The 20086-nt window shown below is 39.5% G+C and overlaps 1 protein-coding gene across 16 annotated transcripts in view; it reads left to right on the top strand.

Moving 5' to 3' along the window:
- macf1a (microtubule actin crosslinking factor 1a) overlaps positions 1-20086 on the top strand; it is a 235337-nt gene that overhangs the window by 62399 nt on the left and 152852 nt on the right. Inside the window, exon 1 of one of the 16 annotated variants that reach the window (XM_038724197.1) lies at positions 2884-3337. The exons of the other annotated variants lie outside the window; for them this stretch is intronic. Within the exon in view, the coding sequence (XP_038580125.1) occupies positions 3283-3337 (55 nt within the window). The 5' untranslated portion in view covers positions 2884-3282. Of the gene's footprint in view, positions 1-2883; positions 3338-20086 lie in introns of those variants that run through there. 16 annotated transcript variants of the gene reach the window in all.

Below are 20086 nucleotides of genomic sequence, written 5' to 3'. Positions count from 1 at the left end.
TTTTCCACACACTTGCTGACAAGTTTACAGTGTGTTGCTAGGTCCTGACCCTTTTAATCCAGAGGAACTTGTAAAAGGTGGAAAAACACCAGCAGCTTGCTGCTGTCCCGTCGCTATAGTTACTGGTCACACCACCCCCACCACCCTCTTGCCCCGATCTGTGACGGTCTGAGGAAAAGTGTGTGTGAATCAGTGTTTCTCTGTGTGTGTCCAGTCTGTCCAGAGTTTCCTTTGATGAAGCCGGCTGCTGTTGACAGGGTCATGTGAAAGAGGAGACTCCCAGGGGAGCGTTCAGGATCGCTGAACACTTTTCTGAAATGTTTTTGGTCAGGATTTCTTAACTTAAAAGAGCTGCTGAATAGAGAATTTTGGCTTTGAACTGCAGAGTTTGTCTGCTGCTTTTGAGGTGTGTGTGTGTGTGTGTGTGTGTGAGATATTTTCATGTGATGTGGTAGATTTTGCCTACATGTAGTATTTATAGCAAGTGTTTTCATATCTGGTCACGAAAGAGCATTCAGTGAGGGGAAAAACAGTGCTGGCTTTTTATTAATGTGTGTGTGCATTTCATTTCATGTCAGTCCAAATCCCCCTGGGTATTTTCATTTCCTCTACAATGTCATTCAAGTGTGAGGAAACAAATTAATGGAGGCAAATTGGCAGCCAACGCCCTTTGAACTTTGTGGGTCAGGTTATTATCTGAGGTCATTTCAAATCCCCCTGGAAAATACACGCACACACACACACACACACACACGATGCATATCTCCTTCTATTGATCCGTAATTACTCTCTTGTTAAACATAAATGCTGTTGGCTCTTCCAGCTCAAAGCTGTTGCCAACCAGTGACATCCTCAACCAAATATCGTGTGTGTGTGTATATACCAGTACTGAGAAATGTTTGGATGTGTAACAGGTTGTGTTGGGGTATAAAAGTGTGTTTGTTATGTCTGATAGAGATAACACTGAAATCTGAAAGGCTCATTTCAAGGAAAAGGACCTTCTATAATGAAGGTTGGTATTTATAGAGCATTTCAAAACGCTTGTAATCACTTTGCGTTGTACATGGCATTGCAGTTGAATGCAACAGACAATAGATAAAAATAGATTGAATGCAATGATAATGAAATGATGAACTAAGACAAATAAGAGTACATGTCCCTTATGAATCACCAGGTAAAGGATCATGTGCATGGTTTAGAAAGTACAGTGAGGGGGGAAAACTATTTGATCTCCTGCTGATTTTGTACGTTTGCCCACTGACAAAAAAAATGATCAGTCTATATGGTAGGTAGTTTAATGGTAGATCTATTTGAACAGTGAGAGACAGAATAACAAAAAAATTCTGAAAAGTCAAAAACATCAGATCAAATAGTTTTCACATTATCGATTAAATATTATATCTGTCAAAGTAATTTAATAATTTTATTTAGTCTGACGGCTAGGAATGAAAGCACAAATATCTAGTCTGTGTGTTTATGATATAGAAGAAAAACACTCATGCAAGTCACAACATTTGAGATGCTCGCAAATGCTGTGTCATGGTTGCTTTATTGCCAAATAGTTAATAGCACTATTTTTGGTCGATTTCCTGCTTTATCAGCTTCTATTTCTTGTTAAACACGCCTCACACCAAGATTGTAATCCATCCTTTTCTCTCTTCTCTGAACGTTTGGCCACAGTTTCCTGGTGTCAGCTCCACCAGTAGTCTGTTTACACATCAAGATACTTTCACCTTCATTACACTCCTGATAATACACTTGTCATGTGGAAAGAGAAATTTAATGTCACTGCTTTTCTACCACTGTTTACACTTTTTTCTTACAAGTGGCCCTGAAGTTCTGAAGTGGAGGAAGCCATTACAAGTATTTGGAGACAAGCTGCTGGTTGGCATGGCACTAGACTTCATCTGGCTTTATCTGCCCTTTTCGCTGTGTGCGTTTGTCCCTACATGTTAAAAACCTGGTAATTATTTACCATGTGGTGTTTACCTTTTCAGGAGGTAGAATAAAAGACAGAGGACAGAGCTGATAAGATATGTATAGAAAGAGGGAGTGTAAGGAAGACTTTATATAGTAAATATAATAATTTATTGACGTCTGATCCTGCTTTATTATTATATTTTATATTTCAGATTAGATGATTAATTGTAAAGGTAATGGAGGGATTAATCTGTGAAACTAATTGCTAGTTGCCGCCATATTCTAGATGTTATGAGATAACATACAAATATTATAGTTTCTCTAAAGATTTTGTAATAGATGTGGTAGGTTCATTTACATACTTAATATGTGTATTAAGTTGGTGTTATCATCCAAATACTCATCCATTTTATCTGATAATTAGCCAGTACAGCAGGCTCATGATGACTTAATTGTTCAAACTTACAGTAGTAAACATGAGACTGAGTTTGGCTTAGCGACAGACGAGTGCAGAGGCGTACTGTCAGCTCAAATATTGACATCAGTAGAGGAACACATGCATGAGATGATAGTGGGGGCAAGACTGTGTGGTAAAATAAAAAAATAGAGGAAAGTGGGTGCTTGAGAGCCCTCTTCTCGTCTGCTGTAGTATGTTGATCGAGCAGACAGCTGAACTCACTCACACACACACACACACACACATACAAGAAGACAATGTGAAGCTGAATGACAAATGTGTGACAGTCAAACATTCACACATGAAGGTCAACTTACCATGCTGGTTTGAGGAAAAAAGCACAGCTGAGCACTGGGTAATAAAAGCACGCCTCCTTTTTTTTCTGATTTCCTTCTCAGACACACACACTACACGTATAGTGAACACATGTTTCTGGCTCTGGCAGTGACATCACCCGCTTTGTGGTCAAAGTCCAGTTCCTCTATCCGGCTTAGAGCTGCTAGCCCACTGCTACACTCAGTGCTACTGTGGCCACCGACACACACACACACAATCGGCGGTGAGAAGACACGACTGGTAGAAGAAGAAAAGAAGCGAGTAGGCGATGAAGGATTATCTCCGTGATTAAGGATGGCTCTTCTTTGACAGCCTGGATCCTGCGGGCCGCACAGATCAACTGCAGCCTCCAGACTCTCCCTCCTCCTCCTCTTTTTTTACTAATTTTCTGTTTCGTCTTCTTACCACCTCACTTATATTCATTTCCTTAAGGTTTCACTTTTCCCCTCCCTTTTGCCTCCATTTCTTACCAGTTTCCTGTACCTAACGGTCTAACTCTGATAAATAATTTATCTCTCGTCGTTTCGCCGTGCTCCCCTCTTTTTCTGTCTTTTCTTTGGGAGAGAGGGATGAACTCCACAGCTTCTTACAGGCAGTTCCTCCAGGATCTGGAGGAGAAAAGAGGTTGGTGCCCACTTGAACTTTGTCACCTGTCATTTACAAGCAGTTATTAAGCTTGTAATAACGATAAACGCAACAATTTGACACTTTTATAGGTGTTTTCATGGACTCATTGTGCTTTACAGTGGCTATCAAGGCGTTATAATGCTTTAATGGGACTAGCATCTTATCTTTTGTTATCTCTGTTTGGAGGATTGTGATGTGATAGCAGGAAAGTGACAAGTTGCACGTGGGGATTACTCACCAATGCTGTGAATCAGCGCATGCCAAACTTTGGGTTGGGCCTTAAACGGGTGTCATACCTGCTCTTTAGGGATCCTTGTGAAACTAGATAGCACTGTACATGTGACTGAGCTTGAGTCCAGAAATGCTATTCAGTTTTTACTTGGTTTTGAGGCTGAATGAGGCTTCAAGAAGCTTCTGCTGATGTGCTGTGGCTGCAGGTGTTCTTACAGTTTAATCTATTAAAATGAAAGAATCAGTTTTCTGTTGTTGTTAAAAAGTTTAAATTCAACTGAAATGTTCTCCCTCAAACAACTTTTTTACACTGAAAAAGGTTAAAAATAAGATTGTCAGCTATTCCTCAGCTGTGTGACTTATATCCAGGTAAATTTACCTTTTTGTGACTCACGTTAAGGTCAATTTCATGAATATGTGCTTCTGTGTGTTTACCTACTCAGTTACTGTATGTCATCCAGATAAGATGTGGGTCAGTAGAAGGATGAACAGCTGACTCTTTTCATATTAGTTAACAACACTGGTGTCTGATATCACCCTGAATGCGTGTTCAGCACTCTTGGGTCTTCATGAACACGTATCCGTTGGTTCTAAATGCTTAATTAGCTATAGTGGCCAACTGTCAGATGTTATAAATTGTTCATATTAGCGTTGGTTGTGGCTTCATGGTACCAGACGGATCTCTGCTTTTTGTCGTGGACAACACTTGATCCATGTAGGCCCTGGCAGGAAATCAGACCTGTACGTGAAACTCGCACTAAAGACAAAAGACAACAGCAGGATGGTTTGTTGAAGTGTCAGGTGACCTGCAGGAGCAGGCAGGGATGTTTCGCTACAGCAGCCTTTAGCCGAGCGTGTTATAAACCAGACTCTCGCCTCCTTCTTGCCTGAGTCAAGATCTTTTTGAAATATTTATTTTCATAATACTTTGAATGTGTACAGTTTATCTTTACATGTTGTATTAACATGACAAAAGCAGCATTTGTTTTATAAATCCCATTTTGACTCCATAGCTTTAGAAAGACTGGAACTACAGTTAAACCCTTGGAATGAAAAGGAGATTAAGGCTAGATGGTTTGACATGTTTACAGTTAGATGATAACAATACAAGGATATATAATTGTTTCTATTGGTTGTGATTCAGTAGCAGCACAGGACTCTGTGGAGTAACTTTCTGTTTCCTGTGGTCACACTTATTATCACTTGCCTAATAATAAAAAAAGTTGTAGAGGCAGAGTTTCATTCATGAGTGTTGAGAGCTTATCACACTTCACAGCCAACTCGGTCTGAGTGCCATTTGCTCCACTTTCTCACAACAGCTGCCGTAGTATTTTGTTTTGGGTGACATTTTTGTGCTTGGGTAGCACATACTATATATCCAGTGATTTCACCATTGGCATAAAGTTTTGAATTGGCACCATTTAGGAAGACATTTTTAAACCTTCTTTATACTTACATCTATGTATCTGGTTTGAGTTGATGCGGGAGGCTTCTTATTTCGACTTCTGCACAGTCTGCAGACAACTGTATTCTTTTGGACGCTTGCCAAACAATAGATTAACACTTCCACCCAACAACTGCTGCAAATTTTGGCCTTGCCTTTAAAGCTCTGTCTGCCCTTCACCTGTCCTTTCTTCCTATGCAAATGTGCATTGTTTAAGCATAAATGGAAGGCTTTATGTCACTCATTGGTTAACATGCAGTGAGATGAGGTGGAGGTCTTAGGCACTTAATGCGACAAGATATTTAAATACTTGGACACACACTACAGTGAAGTCTATATCATTGCACACTACCCACAACAAAATAGATGTCAAGAACATCAAATCTTTTCTCTCCAACATGAAGAGCCACTCAGAAACCTCTCCAGTTGTCCCACTGTCAAGGCCATGTTCAAATTGAAATGCTGCCCCCCCCTTGTCTTTTGTCTAGTAGTTTAACTATGGCCATGGCCACACCTGCTACTACTCGTGATTTGGTGATATTATGTACCCACTCCCCCCGCCAACAGCTGCTCCGTCTGACGCCTTACAGCAGTAGATGTCAGACAGGGTTACAATCACCTACAATCTCCTTTAACCCTTTAAATTACAGTTGAGGTTAAACTTCTTAACCACTTTTAAAGCCAGTGGCGAAATTAAATCATCCCACATGTAATTAATTTATCCAACATTAGATAGCGTGAGCTTTAGTACAAACTTATGTGTAAACACAATAAGCCACTTTTGCGATTCAAAGTATTGCATAAGCATGTAGTGGAAGCTAAAAAACACTAATTAACTTAACCACCTTATTTACCCTCCTGTTAATGGGAAGGAGTTCAAACTAAATGTTGTCAAGTTGTAAAATTGGAAGAATGAGGGAATTTGTTGTACAACAGAGATTTGTTCAAATAAACTTAAAGTACTATTGACTCTAATTAATATTGTGCTGTTTGCCTTATGGTGCTTAGAGGTAGCCCTCAGGATCTTTTTGTCTGACCACCCATGGGGCAGCAGCCCCTCTGCCATCTGTATCCACTCACATCTCATCTTTCACAGTGAGGGGCCCGGGAACATGTTTTACCTTTGAAATGAATAACAAGTGTGCTTCTCTGGGCCCTGCATTGTTTCTGATCGTGTTTATCTACCGTCACCTGCCACAGAACTAATGGTCTGGTGAATAGCTGTGTGACGGAGAAAGAGAACATGTATGAATGGGTTTGAGGCTATAGCTGTCTTGAGAAGCTTGGTCACAGTTTGTTTAAGGCGGAGTACCTGTCAGCTTCTATTTTTATTTCTTTCACGGTACTCACTCTCCCCACCAGTGTGCTGCTTGACATAAGCTGCAAACCTCTCAGATTCATGTTTAGCGTTGCTATCTGCTTGTGGTTCATTTCCCTCTTTTCCTTTGTGTTTCTGTGTCAGACCAGATCGGTGTCAATGCCCCAAGTGCTAAAAGCAGGGTAATGTTTTAAAGTTCATGAACCAAGGTCTCGTACTCAACTATGATCAGTGGACAACTTCTTTAAACGCTTTGTTTGAAATTTCAAGACTTTGTCTTGGAACTTGTGAAAAAATTTTATTACATTTTATAGAGCATACAGTTAATTAATCGAACAACCTCCATTGTGTCAGGAGTGTCTCTATTCTTTGACTTTATGAATGGAGAAGACTGTGTGGGTGTGTGTGACAGTGAGTCATCCACTAAGGAGTTGTGTATTTATTACGTGTTTCCTATGCAGCTCAAAGTTCCCCTTACTGTTTATAGCCACTGTGACAACATAAAGCCTGGATGAATTTATTTATTTATTTACTCATACATCGACATAGATGTGTACCATAAGACATATGAAAATGTTTTCAGAGGCACCTTAAACTCTGAGGGCATACACATTTTAATGTGGGTGCCTGTTGAAGAAACATTGAGGCCCTAATCTTGGCAGTGTTGGTGCCCTATCCTACCTAGATTAATTATTTCTTCCTCTCTTGTTGCTATTTTGGTAAATGCCAAACATATCCTGATTCATAGTAACCCAAAAATGGGCAGACATTTTTTCCATTCTAAAGAATGTAACTCATTGCAGCCATGTAGTTCGGGTGACTAAAGTGTTGTCTGACAAGAGTAGATGGGATGTGAGTCCAACATGGAGTATCTGCCATGTGGTGCAGATGGTAGTGGACCGTAACCCCCCGTCATCATTAAAGTCACATATAGAAGGCCTTTGTTTCAGGAGCTAACACCAGCCGCTCCCAGGCAGTGAAAATGGAAACAGTTCAGTTTATAATAATCCAGTCATATGAGTGTTTTTTGACTTTGTTGTAAACCTAACATTGACTCCTTTGTTGTCTCTGCTGTCATGAGTTTGTCTTTAGCTGACACAGTCTAGGGTATAAAGTTGTTTTATAATTGGATTAACTTGGATTGGAGGGATGACTGTATGGATTATAGATACGTTATTTGCTTTTTTCCTTTGCATCAATGGAAAAACATCTCAAGATTTGAAAACATGTTTTCTGTTCTGTACTGTGATGTGATTATGTTGATGACGTCTGACCGTGATCACACTAAAGTAGAGCCGTGCTGTGAAAATTACCTTAATTAGATGGAGGTGCCAGGGCATGTGGGTGTTTTTAAGGAGGGGACAATGGTTAGGGCATTTCAGCACAAAATGTGTTTTACCTTTTAAAGTAATTACCTTGCCTGGATGGTAGGTCCACCTGTAAGCCGGGGCAGGACAGCTGGCTGGTGAGCAAATGTGTTTTTAGAGATGATCAAGAAAAGCACAGCGGGTAGATGAGACGCCAAAGTGTAAGAGTGTGACTGGGTCTAAGTGTGTGGCTGTTCATTTGGGTCACTTAACCATGACTTTTTCAATTCCCCCACCGACATTTTAATCCACTCGGCTAACCCTGCTAAGCGACAATCCCTTACAACTGTTACACAAAGGCACTAGACACCACACCAGCATGTGGATGAATACACAAAATATGTAATTCAAACATTACATATATGTCTTTTGTCCTCTTGCTCATACACACATACTTCTATATATTGTCATTATGAATTAATCTGGCATGTATTTCTACTGTTAATCATTTAGACCAGAGGTCACTAATAGGCGGACCGCGGTCCGGATCCGGACCCAGCCGCCGTCCTCTCCGGACCGCCGACCTACAGCACATTTATTATTGAGACTTACTACCTCGTGAAGGAGCGTTTCTATTTTAACCCGCGCAGCTTTTCTAGCATTTACTGTACTGGTTTAGAGGACCAGGAAACTCGCAGACCAATCGCATGTGCTCCAATCGTCTCATGTGACGCTGCTCAGCCAATCAAATCTGTGCATACCGATGCTTGCGAGTCGAGTCCGCGAGATTCACCAGAGACGTTTTGGAAACACACCCGAATTGAGGAGACGAAAGATAAAAGAGATTTCACATGACTTTTAATCAAGAATGTACAGATATTTACATGTACATTCCTCCCACGGGCAGTTCAAAACCAGAATATCTCATAGATCTCCAATATGCTAGCTGGAGCTCACGTTTCTCACTGAACAACAGAAAGTAGGAAAGTGGTAGCTCTGTAAGAGGAAATGAAAGAGAAGAGGAGGCAATACAGCTGTTCATTTGTTATGATGTGTTATGTGTTTATTATAAAATTGGTTAAGACTACACTTCATCACTTCAAGCTACACTTTTTATTACATTTTTTCTAAAAATTAGGCACTTTAATTTAGTTTACTTAAATTTAGAATTTATTATTTGAATAGTTATTATTTAGTATCCTTCCAGTTTGATGTGAAAACTGACTGAAATATTATTTGATTTGACAGTCCGTTGTTGACTAAAAACATGTGTTGATACAACTATAGGTTATAGTACTGAATGATAACGCAAGTTCGTCGTTTTGATGTTCCGGACCTTTGCTTCAGGAAATTTTCTCTAACTAGACCTCTTTGAAATCTAATTGAATACCCCTGATTTAGACCATAAATGCCAGATAATAGTAAAAAATTATTTTCCAGAGTCCTAGGTGTAGCTTTTAAATTGCATTTATCATATGACCAACAGTCCAAAACACAAACTTCTTAAATTTATTATGATATAAAACAGAAAAACAGCAAGTATTCACATTTAAGCAGTTAGAACCAGCAGATGTTTGGCATTTGTGCTTGATAAATCATTTTCATCCATTAATCATCTACTTCTTCAGCCCCAGTTTGATGCTCTCCTGCACATACAAGAGGAATACACGCAGCCAAAGACACATCACGCACCTCTCTTCACCTTGTCTGCCACTATCCTCTGAGGCTGGCAGCATTAACCTCAGATTGACAGATTTTATCCAAGGCTTGAAGGAGCCCATTTCCAACATCCTCCTAAATTAGCTGTCATGACAGATTGCTGGTTCCAGATTTCCATCTCTTTTACAGCATCTGCATCTGGATTCAGCGTAAAACCACAACACCCTAAATAGTCACAAAACACTCAACTCTGACCGCTCTCACCATCTGAAAGAACTCAGCGGTTTGTGTGCATGTTCTGTTTTCTGCAGTACCTTATTTTATCTGAAGTAAATTTATGCAGGAAAAACATTATCTTGACTTTAATGCTTCAGTTACATCTAATGGTTTTACCAGACTCTGGAGGTGAAACCACTGTACCCAGATAAAGAGTCCAAATTTTCCAAAAATAACTCCTGTTACGTCTATCTCAGCATTTGAAAACCAGTATTTTGGAAGCCATTGTTGGAGACAGTCTTCCTGGGATTTTGTGTTTGTGGTTTTGCACAACCAGGGCATGTCAAAGTGTTTTTAATGTAGTTCTTTTTATTAATTATTAGGTAATTGGATTGCATATTTTGACTGCGTGTGTGCTTGTTGTTTAAAAATTGAGTTGGAACTGCTTTTTATTTTCCAAAAGAAATTTTCTCAGAAAGAGGGCTGGACCACAAAATCACAAATTGTGTTACAGTAACTGCAACAGTAAAATCAGCTTTGCTTAAGCTGCATGGGTGAGCCGAATGGAAGAAGCTATGAGCTCTGAAGCAAAGTCAATTCAGATTAATTAATAACAGGATTTTTAGCTTTTACAGAAGGAAGCCTGAGATATCGCACCTTTTAACATTTAATCTAGACCTACCTGTAGCTTTTGTTGCCCCTTAGCCTGTTAATACAGATCATTTGTCCTGACTAGTGCTAAAAGTGTTACCCAGCAAAACCCATAGTAGCTTTACATTGTTTTGTGTCACGAGCAGACAAGTAACCCGGCTGAACTTCAAAGCCTGTTGATCAGGTTATATAAACGTCTGGAGGCTGTTTGTTTCTACGTTAATATGAGACCGGCTTGGCTGCCAGAATTAGTAAGAGGAGGAGTCGCTGTAGTAGCCAGGGTTTAACCTGAAACCCAGGTGAATATCTCTTACATTTCTTACAATTACAAAACTAAGTTGATAAAACATTTCAGGCGACGTGAGGAAAGTAAAAATAATACATTTCTTCATCTTACATCTAACATGCATACAACCTTCACCTTTCAAGCTGTCGTATTACTACAATATTACAGCATAACCTTTACTTCAGTTTGACTAACCTCAGACAAACGAGGGTGGAAATGTTAGTTATAGACTTAATAATCAAGCCACCATCTTTATGTTGTCACACCCTCTCTGCAAAGATGGTCTATCTCAGTGTTTCCAACATCAGAGCAGTGACCTGGCCTGCTGTAACAAGGCAGTATCAAAGTGCTGTCAGATCTGTTGAACATTATGTGCCGTCAAGTTTTTAAGGTCGTATACATTATGTCTGACTTTATCATCAAACACTGACAGGTTTAATGATCACAGGAGATGAGGCAGAAGCTTTTATGGCACTGAAACACAACCGCCTGTTTATGTAATGCTGCAAAAAGAAGTAATAATATATTCAGTCATCCAATCCATTAAACAGTAGCATATTGTGTGCTTGATATGCCATTCTTTTTAAATTCGCTTTCAGTAGATGTGACCTGAATACACAGTAGAGAAATACGTCTGAATGGATGAAGCCACTCATGCTTTTTTTTTAATGGAGTTTTTTATAGGGGCTATTTTAGGAAGATAAATGGAGGAGATGTGTGGGGTTTCAGTGTCAGTGTGTGAAGAAGTTTTGAGGGATGGACCAAAGCACAAAAACATTTCAGCTCCAGCCAGATGTAAAAGATAATCTTAATAAATCTAATACATCTTAACCCCAGTCATGACTACCAGATCCAGTGTTTGGTTTCTTATACACAATGAAAATAACTTCTTTCAACTGTCAGTCATTGAAAATAAATTTGATCTGCACTTAAGTGTGATTATTGCATCCGCTATTAAATAATTGCATTATGTGCTTTCTTTTACAAACATGACATGTTGACATTGAGGTTTTAAAAATACCATGGTTGATTTGTGGTAATAATGACACAGTGTATGAGTTTGCATCTCTGCTGTTTTGCTTGATTTAATATCTGCTATGGTGAATAACAATATGATAAATGTTTTGACCTTTGGGGGAAAGCTTCTACTAGCTTAGAAAATCAGCTACCAAGCATCTTTAAAGCTGGTAGAAACAGCAGGTTCAACTTCGGCAGGTTGGATCCTTATCAACGTGGAAGCTCACATCAATTTTTATTACTGTTTGTTGTTGATGTCTCCCAATTCTGGGTCCCCCCTGCTGCCCAATGTCTCACACACTGACAGGTTTCCAGTAGCAGTCACCCAGATGTGTTGAGTATGATAAGCTTTCTGTTGCGTTTATCAGCATCACGCCAGCTGGGAGGGGCCTCACTGGCAGAGCAAAAGTGCTTACTGTCAAGCGTGTAAACCTAAGCAAGTATATTTGTGCGCCACCAGACACCAATAACTACCCCTCAGAGCCCTTGATTGCTGCTGGCAGGGCTGTAGCGCCCTCCATAGGAGGTTGTAGTATTAGTCTTCAGGTCAAAGGAGGTGATAAAGATACTGTGCACTTTGTTAACAGACAAATGAACATCTTTAAAATTAATTTTAAGATACGTTGAGAGTGTTTTGTGGCTGTTGAACATTTTGTTCACAGTTTTCGCAACCTCTCTCCCCATATGTTACATTCTTTAACTCTCTAACCACAACCCTGTCCCTAACACTAACAGGGTTATAATCACACAGGATAGAGCAGAGTTTGTGCATGTAATTACTGTGTGTGTGTGTGGTAATGATGAGAGCTGTGTGACACTGACTGCAGGGTGTAGGGAAGAGAACAAGGCGTTGAAAAAGGAGAGGTGGAGCAGAGGGAAGATGATGATAATGGAAGGATATAAAGAGAATAATATGGATAAGAAGTCAAGGACGAAGTAGCACTGCAGCGGTGTGCTTTTAAAGAGTGGTTGCCTGTTGATGGTCACATAGTTTATTCCTAGTGCCAGTTTATATGTGTTGTCCCTGTCAACTTTTTCACTGAACACTGAACCCTCACCTGCCCACTGAAATCAGAAATCAGAATTGAATGCTCAAAACAACAAAAAAAATTAAATTTTACGAGCTTTAAATTCATGAAGATTGAAAAAGTTCACAAGCTCAAACTCATACACCTAATCACAGCAGTTAAAACAACCATATGTCCTTAAATGAGGAGTTTGACATTTTTTGAATTACATCTATTCATCATAGATATTCACTTGTAGAGAGTTAAATGAGAAGACGCCACTAACGTGTGTGTGCAGTAAAGCTACAGCCAAATGAGCGACCATTTGTGATGGTGCAGTGGATAAGACACATCCCTTTGGTGTGAGAGACCCGCGTTCGAATCCACTGTGAGACACCAATGTGTCCCTGAGCAAGACACTTAACCCCTAGTTGCTGCAGAGGCGTGCGACCTCTGAGATATATAGCAGTTGTAAGTCGCTTTGGAGAAAAGCGTCAGCTAAATGAATAAAAATGTAGCTTTGCATAAAGACTGGAAACAGGGATGGGAGCTACCCTGGCTAACCCTCCTTAAAATCACAACATTTTTGAGCTTGAATTTTTGTACAGATATAACAAACAAGATAAAAATAAAGTGGTATCGATCTTTTCATATAAGTCTCAGCAAGACAACAAATTAGCTCTTTGTCAAAAATGTGAAACTACTGCCTAAGCAAGTAAAGACAAGGCCAGAGTTTCAATTAGTCTATATCCCTGACCTCCACTTTCCAATTTAAACACAAATAGTTCTCTCCTCCTGTCAGTATACATCCAATTTCAACTCATCACATTCATGAGTTTTTTTTGTCCTTTTAATTTAAATAATCAGCTTGATTATGGTGTTTTTCCACATTGGAGGCTTGATACGATACAAGAGAACAATGTACCTTAGTTTACCAAGCCTCCATCGACACCCCTGACTTTTTCCTGCTGCTCATTCAGGGCTTGAAATCCCCCTGAGCAGAGCCACGATAGAGAACTTGAAAGGTCAAGGCACAACGGAGAATGATTCAAAATGTCACAGCACTTCTGCACAGTTCACTGTGGCACTTGTTTTTCTTTATGTTCGCTTAAATCACTGTGTTTCACAAAGTTTATTGTATCTCGAGGTCCATCTTGTTCTACCGAAGGAATGAAGATGATCTCAGCACAAATCAAGGATGAAAATTTCATTAGCTTGCTAACCTGGAGTTAATAAGGTTTTTAGGTTGTCTGCTGCCAAAATTGTCTTCTGGAACTGGTCATTAAATTCCTCTTCCTTCCCTGATTAAGATGCCTTTGGGAAACGTTGCTAAGCTCAGCGATGTTCCTTACTTTTCTTGGGGCAGTCATTTTGTTTACATACATTTTATTCATGATTTTGTTTCCCTGAATGAATGTTTGGCTTATATTGATTTAGCTCAGCTCTCTGCAGCAATAGGTCCTTTGTCCTTTGTTCACTGCTGGTCTTCCTTCATTTACCATTCCTGAATACTTTTGCTTTATCAGCCTTAATCACAACATATTTTCCGTTCAGTACTGACCATCTGTCTGTTGCCCAGGCTTTCAAATGGGCATGTAAGTGCAATTATGGATCAACATTTATCAAACATTCACATTGTTTTGCCCGAGTTTGTCAGTGCATGCAAGTGTCTCTACCGCTAAGTCTGTGTAGTGAAGTGACAAATTTCACTGATGTCCACATCTAACTAATTATAATATAATGCACATGTAAATCTGTAGAGAAATGCTGAATTTACCTTTTGTGTTGTAAGAACACAATACAGTGTTTTGCCAAACTTTGTATTCCCTAAAAAATGTTTTTCCCTCATTTAAACGTCAAATTATTTTCGATCCTTTCTTTGAAAAACAGTCAGTGAACTGCTTGGTAAGACTGACTTTTGCTTGTCAAAACAGTTTGTCGTGTTAATGATTTATGACTTCTGGAATTGGAAACGAGAGGCGGAATAGATAAATGTTTATTTTTAGAGTTCAGTCTGAGGGCCAAAAATGTTTTGACTACCATTAAATTAAATGATAACATGCCGTCTTTCCCCATGATATGCAGTCTTAAATGAATATTTCCCAACTAGATCACAAAAGCAGACACATTTAGTCCTGATCTTTAAATCACTCATATTTCTGCTCCTGCAGCATGGGAATTAGTTGGTTTATACAATGGTTAAGATCAAGATTTTTGACTTTAGGGTGATTTTTGACTTTAGATTGGGACAGTAGCCTATTTATAACTTGTAAAAGCTTATAAAACTATAATATTTAAATGTACTTTTACCTCATTAGCTCAGGAATCCCTGAGGGGAAGTATTACTCAGCTCATCTGCCAACTCAGTTGTCAGAAAAAGAATACATCTTCTCATGTGATGTTTAAATGGTTTTTGTTCCTCGAAGTCTGTCAGGATTTTAAATGTCTTAAACAATGTTTTGATAGTACAGAAATTGGTTGTTGAGTATATAGTGAATATTGAGCCAACACACCAAGAATTTGTTGAATCAGTACTATATAAAATTAATGTTTTTTTTTACATACTATGAACGCCTGTAGATATTATAAAATATTCAGGGATCAATTTACATATTCTAAATTCAATTGTGTGCAAATGTGTACCCATCAGCCATAAACAGAATTACAAACATTAGAGGCTCATGTGGTATCTTTTTTTAAACCGTATTGTTTTCTCCTGCTGTTGTCATGGGAAGGAGCTGCTTTCTGTTTGCTTCCTGTTGTCCCCAGTCTCCATCAGGCCCCACTGGCTCCACCTTGAAGAGCTCGGCTGGCTCCACTTCCTGGAGACAGAGGGCAGCGTGGGAAATGTAGTGTTATCTCTGTGTGATACCGAGCCAGCTGCTCTGAAGTCCATAATTTACACAGTGTCAGTTTGAGAGAAGCAAGAAAAGAAAGACAAAAGATATCTGAGTGTGAGCATTGGAAGAATAAAATGGTGATCTAGTGATGTTTTTCTTTCCTACTGCCTGGAAGAATTCAGACCATGTCTGCCATCTTTGCTTTGGCCCTCAGGTTTATTTCCAAGATAGAAATGGTTTTACTTTATGATTTATTTTTAGAGCTTTTGAAGTTGGAGAAACATGTTGTGATGCTGCAAGGGCAGCATCAACACTGGAAATGGGACACAGGGATGTGTGTGTGTGTGTGTGTGTGTGTGTGTGTGTGTGTTCAAGCTCAGATAATCTTAACAGTTTACATGTGTGTTTGCGCAGTAAGGATGGAGCAAGGCTTTGTTTGTTGTTCTCACTTGTTTGATTTTTGTGGTTGTTTCTGACTTGACTTTTTCCACCCAACCTTGTCATGCTTCGATCTCTCTTAGTTTTTAAAAGGTGTTGTCTGTGTTATTGAATGCCTTGTGTCCACTAGTTATATGTTGTTGAAGCCCAGAGAGCCAGGCCTGCAGTCAATAGAAACACTAAGAGTAGATGCAGATAGACGTTCCCTCAGCCCATCAATAAAGTCTTTCAACACTCTCTCCTCCTCTCTCACTTATGTAACACTTCTCAGCCACTTTAATAAAATCTTATCCACCAAGTCACTGCTGTGAACACACATTACTGTATATTAAGACAAACAAAAACAAACCGTAAACATTTAGCTGCTATTAAAAATATGTCCCTCTTGTTTTCCCTCAACTTTTGTCCGACTGTTGAAACCCAAAGATGCAGTTACATTTTTTGTAAATAGTTGAATTAATTAATTGAATAAACCATGGCAGCATGACAAAACATATCTAACTGTAATAACCAGGAATCTAACTTTTTTAAGAAGGTTGTTTCTCTTTGTGGTTAGGGCCTTCTTATTTCCCACAATAGCCTGACCTGTTCTTTTATTATTTTTCCCACGCCACACACCTTCCCTCTCCTCTCCTACCTCATACCTCTCTCCACCAGCAGCTGTTGTTACGTAGCCATGTACAAAATCCCACTTTTCCACAAAATGTTCAAATGCCGGTCTTGAACTCATCTCCCTATGAGCTCGTTAAAAAAGGATTACTGTCCCTTTATGTAACAAGACTTAGTTTTAACATACCTGACTCTCTAATGAACCTGTGCAATGTAGACCAATTAACGCTGCCATTGATCACTTTCCAAATTGTTGTACCCGTCGGGCACAATTCACATCCCTGGTGCCTCCAGGCTAAACGAGATACACTCATTCAGTTCCTGCCCTGCCACATAGTGAAAAGTGTTTTGTGTGTGTGTGTCTAGGTATATGTGCGTGACTACAGAGTGTGAACGGGGGCGGAAAGGCAACGCAGGGCCATTAATGAGAGGGGAAAGAGAAGCTTCTGTCTGTCTCTGATGTACGTTCGCTCCTCCCCTGTCCTCTTGTTTGATGGTCAGCCTTGGTGCTCTTTGGCTTTCCCTCTGCCTATTCGTCACTGAGATTTACACACACGCACAAACACAATAGTTCACTGTCTCTCCGTTAGTCTCTGTATACTCTCACACTCACAAGCCACTAACTCACTGACAGCTCCACTGACTGTGTAACAGCCGAGTGCCAGACATAAACTCAAACCTGCCTGTGTACACACATAATTACATGCAAATAAAAACATGCTCAGAGACTTTCAAGCTTTAGGACCCTTAAAACAAAAGTGAACGTCTTCCATGAGTGAGAGGAAGTTTTTTAATAGTTCTTCCAGGCTACATGATACATTTAACAAGCTGTTCTCAGGACAGTTTTACCATCAAACCCATTAAAATGCTAAATGGAATCAAAGACAGACCTGCTGATATAAATTCAGTTTTTATTGGCGGAATAGATGTGTGATGTCCAGTGAAGAGGCCGAACACTATATATCTTCAGTCGAACAAAAACGTGCACATTTACTTTTATGGAAGCTACATATTTAGTATGCTTTTCTCAATGTCTCAAAAAAACAAGATGATAACTTTTTCAAATTTGAGTTGTCAGCATAGGAAGACTGCAACTAGAAATTGTCATTAAATAATGTTTTTCAGTCTATTAAATGCTACAAACCGGAAACATCAACATAACAGTTCACTCCATAATGTCTTCAGTTTACAAAGATATAAAAAATATGAGGCAAATCCTCACATTTGTGAAGATATAACTAGTAACTATTTTCTAGTTTTGCTGCTTTTAAATGTCTTTGCATCCCTGTACGGTGTCCTTGAGTGCCGAGAAAGGCGCCTTAAATAAAATGTATTATTATTAAATGTATTATTAATTATTTGTCACGTTTGCTTGATAAACGACTTATTACTGATAAATCAATTATCAGTTATCACATCTGCATTACTTCTTTGTGTAACAATGTTGATCTGTGTTGTCTAAACTAACAGAGAAAAACAAATCATGTATCGTGTATTTCTTTTTGACATTGTATGTATCCAGTTTTTCTAACAAAAACGCTCCATACATTTATGAAAACATTGGGCGATTCGTCTTTGGCATATTGCACCGGTCAAATAAACATGTATTAGACATTTAAGGGTTAAAGGTGACAAAAAAACGAGGCCTCTTGCGCCGAGGCCAGACTGAATGTAAATGTTGACGTCATGGCAGCAAGGATCCTGCAGACGCGTCTGACAGCCTGATAATTACAGCTTTTTCAGGAGCTGAGGTCAAGTGCCCCTGTAAAAGGCCAGAGGGTTGGATGGTGTGTGGAGGAAGGGTCCTAATTGAGAGGTTACCATGGTAAGGAGAACAGCTGGGGTTGAAATGAAGGGCCTGGTTACCGTTGTTATGTGTTAGGGTCCCCTGTATTTGTGTACACTCTTCGCATTCTTTGCCCCTGCCCCTTTCATTCCCTCACTTTTTGTCTTTCTCTGCCCCATCTTTTCCCATCCACTGACCTCATCGTCTAAGTGTTTTTCTTCTTCTTCATCTTCGTCTCTCTCTCACGACCCTACAGATGTCTTGCTCTTTCTCCTTGGCTCTCACAAACACACCTCCTCCTAACCCTCGTTACCACCTCTCATTACATCCCATTTCATTCTCTGCTGCATTCTCTCTGATGTGTATCCAGGGTTTGAGGTTCAATGCCCTCACTAATCAATGAGCCAATTTTTTTAGCCATGCTAGCAGGGTTGCTCTATGGATGGTCCCCAGTCCAACAAGTGTCTCAACAAATATTGGATAGACATTCATGAAGATGAAGACTACTGACTTAAGTGATAGGGGTGGAAAATCGATTATTAGTTGCATCGTGAGTCAGACGTGTACTTCAGACTTGGACAGAGACTATTGTTCCCCCTTTATTAGTTACACTGCCGCTTCTTCAATTCCACACATTCATTAATATCAATGCCTAACTAATAATTTTCACTCACGAGCACGGTAACTCTCGATGCTTGGCTACCTCCCTCTCCTCATTCTTCAAAGGGCGTCTACATGACAGGTTGCAAAAAGTACCTGTGAAAGCAAGCGTAGCGGAAGAAAAGATTAACAGTAAGTTGTCAGTCTGGCAGTAAATTTACAGTGTAGGTCACAGTGTGTCCGTTAATAAAAGTCGGTCTGTTGTTTCCCCAACTGCTGGAAAGTGAAGGCAGTTAGCACTAGCAAACATCTCCCCCGGGCTAGTCTGGAACCTAAGCAGGAAAGCTAACAGGATGTTTTTTGGCTGCTATGTAACATTAGCTACATTTATAGGAAGTAACGTTAATTTGGCGCATGTCATTACTACCTACTTGGTTGGATCATTACAAATACTTTGCTTTAAAAGTACAAAGTAGTCACATAGTGAAAAAAAGTCCTGTATAGAAAATAAAGATGCATTGATAATCGTTTTATAATCGCATCTTAGCCCTTTGAATCGTAATCGAATCGTGAGGTGCTCCCCTAATTTTTCCTCTAGAGCCATCATCACATCAGATGTTCAGTTGGGTGGTGATGGAGCCTTTGGTGTGAGAGACCCGAGTTCAAATCCATTGTGAGACACCAATGTGTCTCTGAGCAGGGCACTTAACCCCTAGTTGCAACAGAGGCGTGCGACCTCTGACATAAATAGCAATTATAAGTCGCTTTGGATAAAAGCGTCAGCTAAATGAATAAATGTAAATGTAATGTTTAATTTGCCAATCAAATGCTTCCCAAATTAGCCTCAGCTGAACTTTTTACTTTACTAAGTAGGTGAACATGGGAAACACTATACCTGCTTAAAATTAGTATGGTAGCATTGTCAATGTGAGCATGTTAGCATGCTGACATTACTGTAGCGTAGTTTTAAACTTTTAGTTTTGTTTTGATTTTGCCTTGTATAAATCAAAGAAATTGTCAATATCCACATGACAATTTAATTGAATATAATTCTTTAGCAAATTTCCGGTACTTTTTTTTCTTTATCCAGCTAGAAACCCAACACTATTAACAAACAAACAAGGAAGAACATTTTTAAGTCCTGGCAGTGATCCAACAGAGCCACACTGAAAAAAAAAGAAAAGTTCACTTTTCTTCTTTATTTCTCTGTCTACTTCACTGTTTTCTCACATGTTTTTATTATTCCTCTTTCACTTTCGCCTGTCTTCAGGCTGGCTGCCATTTATCTCATGTTTTTGTTTCTCTTGGACTTCGATCTTTTATCTGTCCTTATCCCA

This window comes from Micropterus salmoides, unplaced genomic scaffold, assembly GCF_014851395.1.
Source record: "Micropterus salmoides isolate LMB-PRFRI ecotype aquatic unplaced genomic scaffold, ASM1485139v1 Ms_hic_scaffold_17, whole genome shotgun sequence".
NCBI lineage: Eukaryota > Metazoa > Chordata > Actinopteri > Centrarchiformes > Centrarchidae > Micropterus > Micropterus salmoides.
Note: the sequence above shows the minus strand (reverse complement) of the source record. Positions and strands in the feature narration are given on the sequence as shown.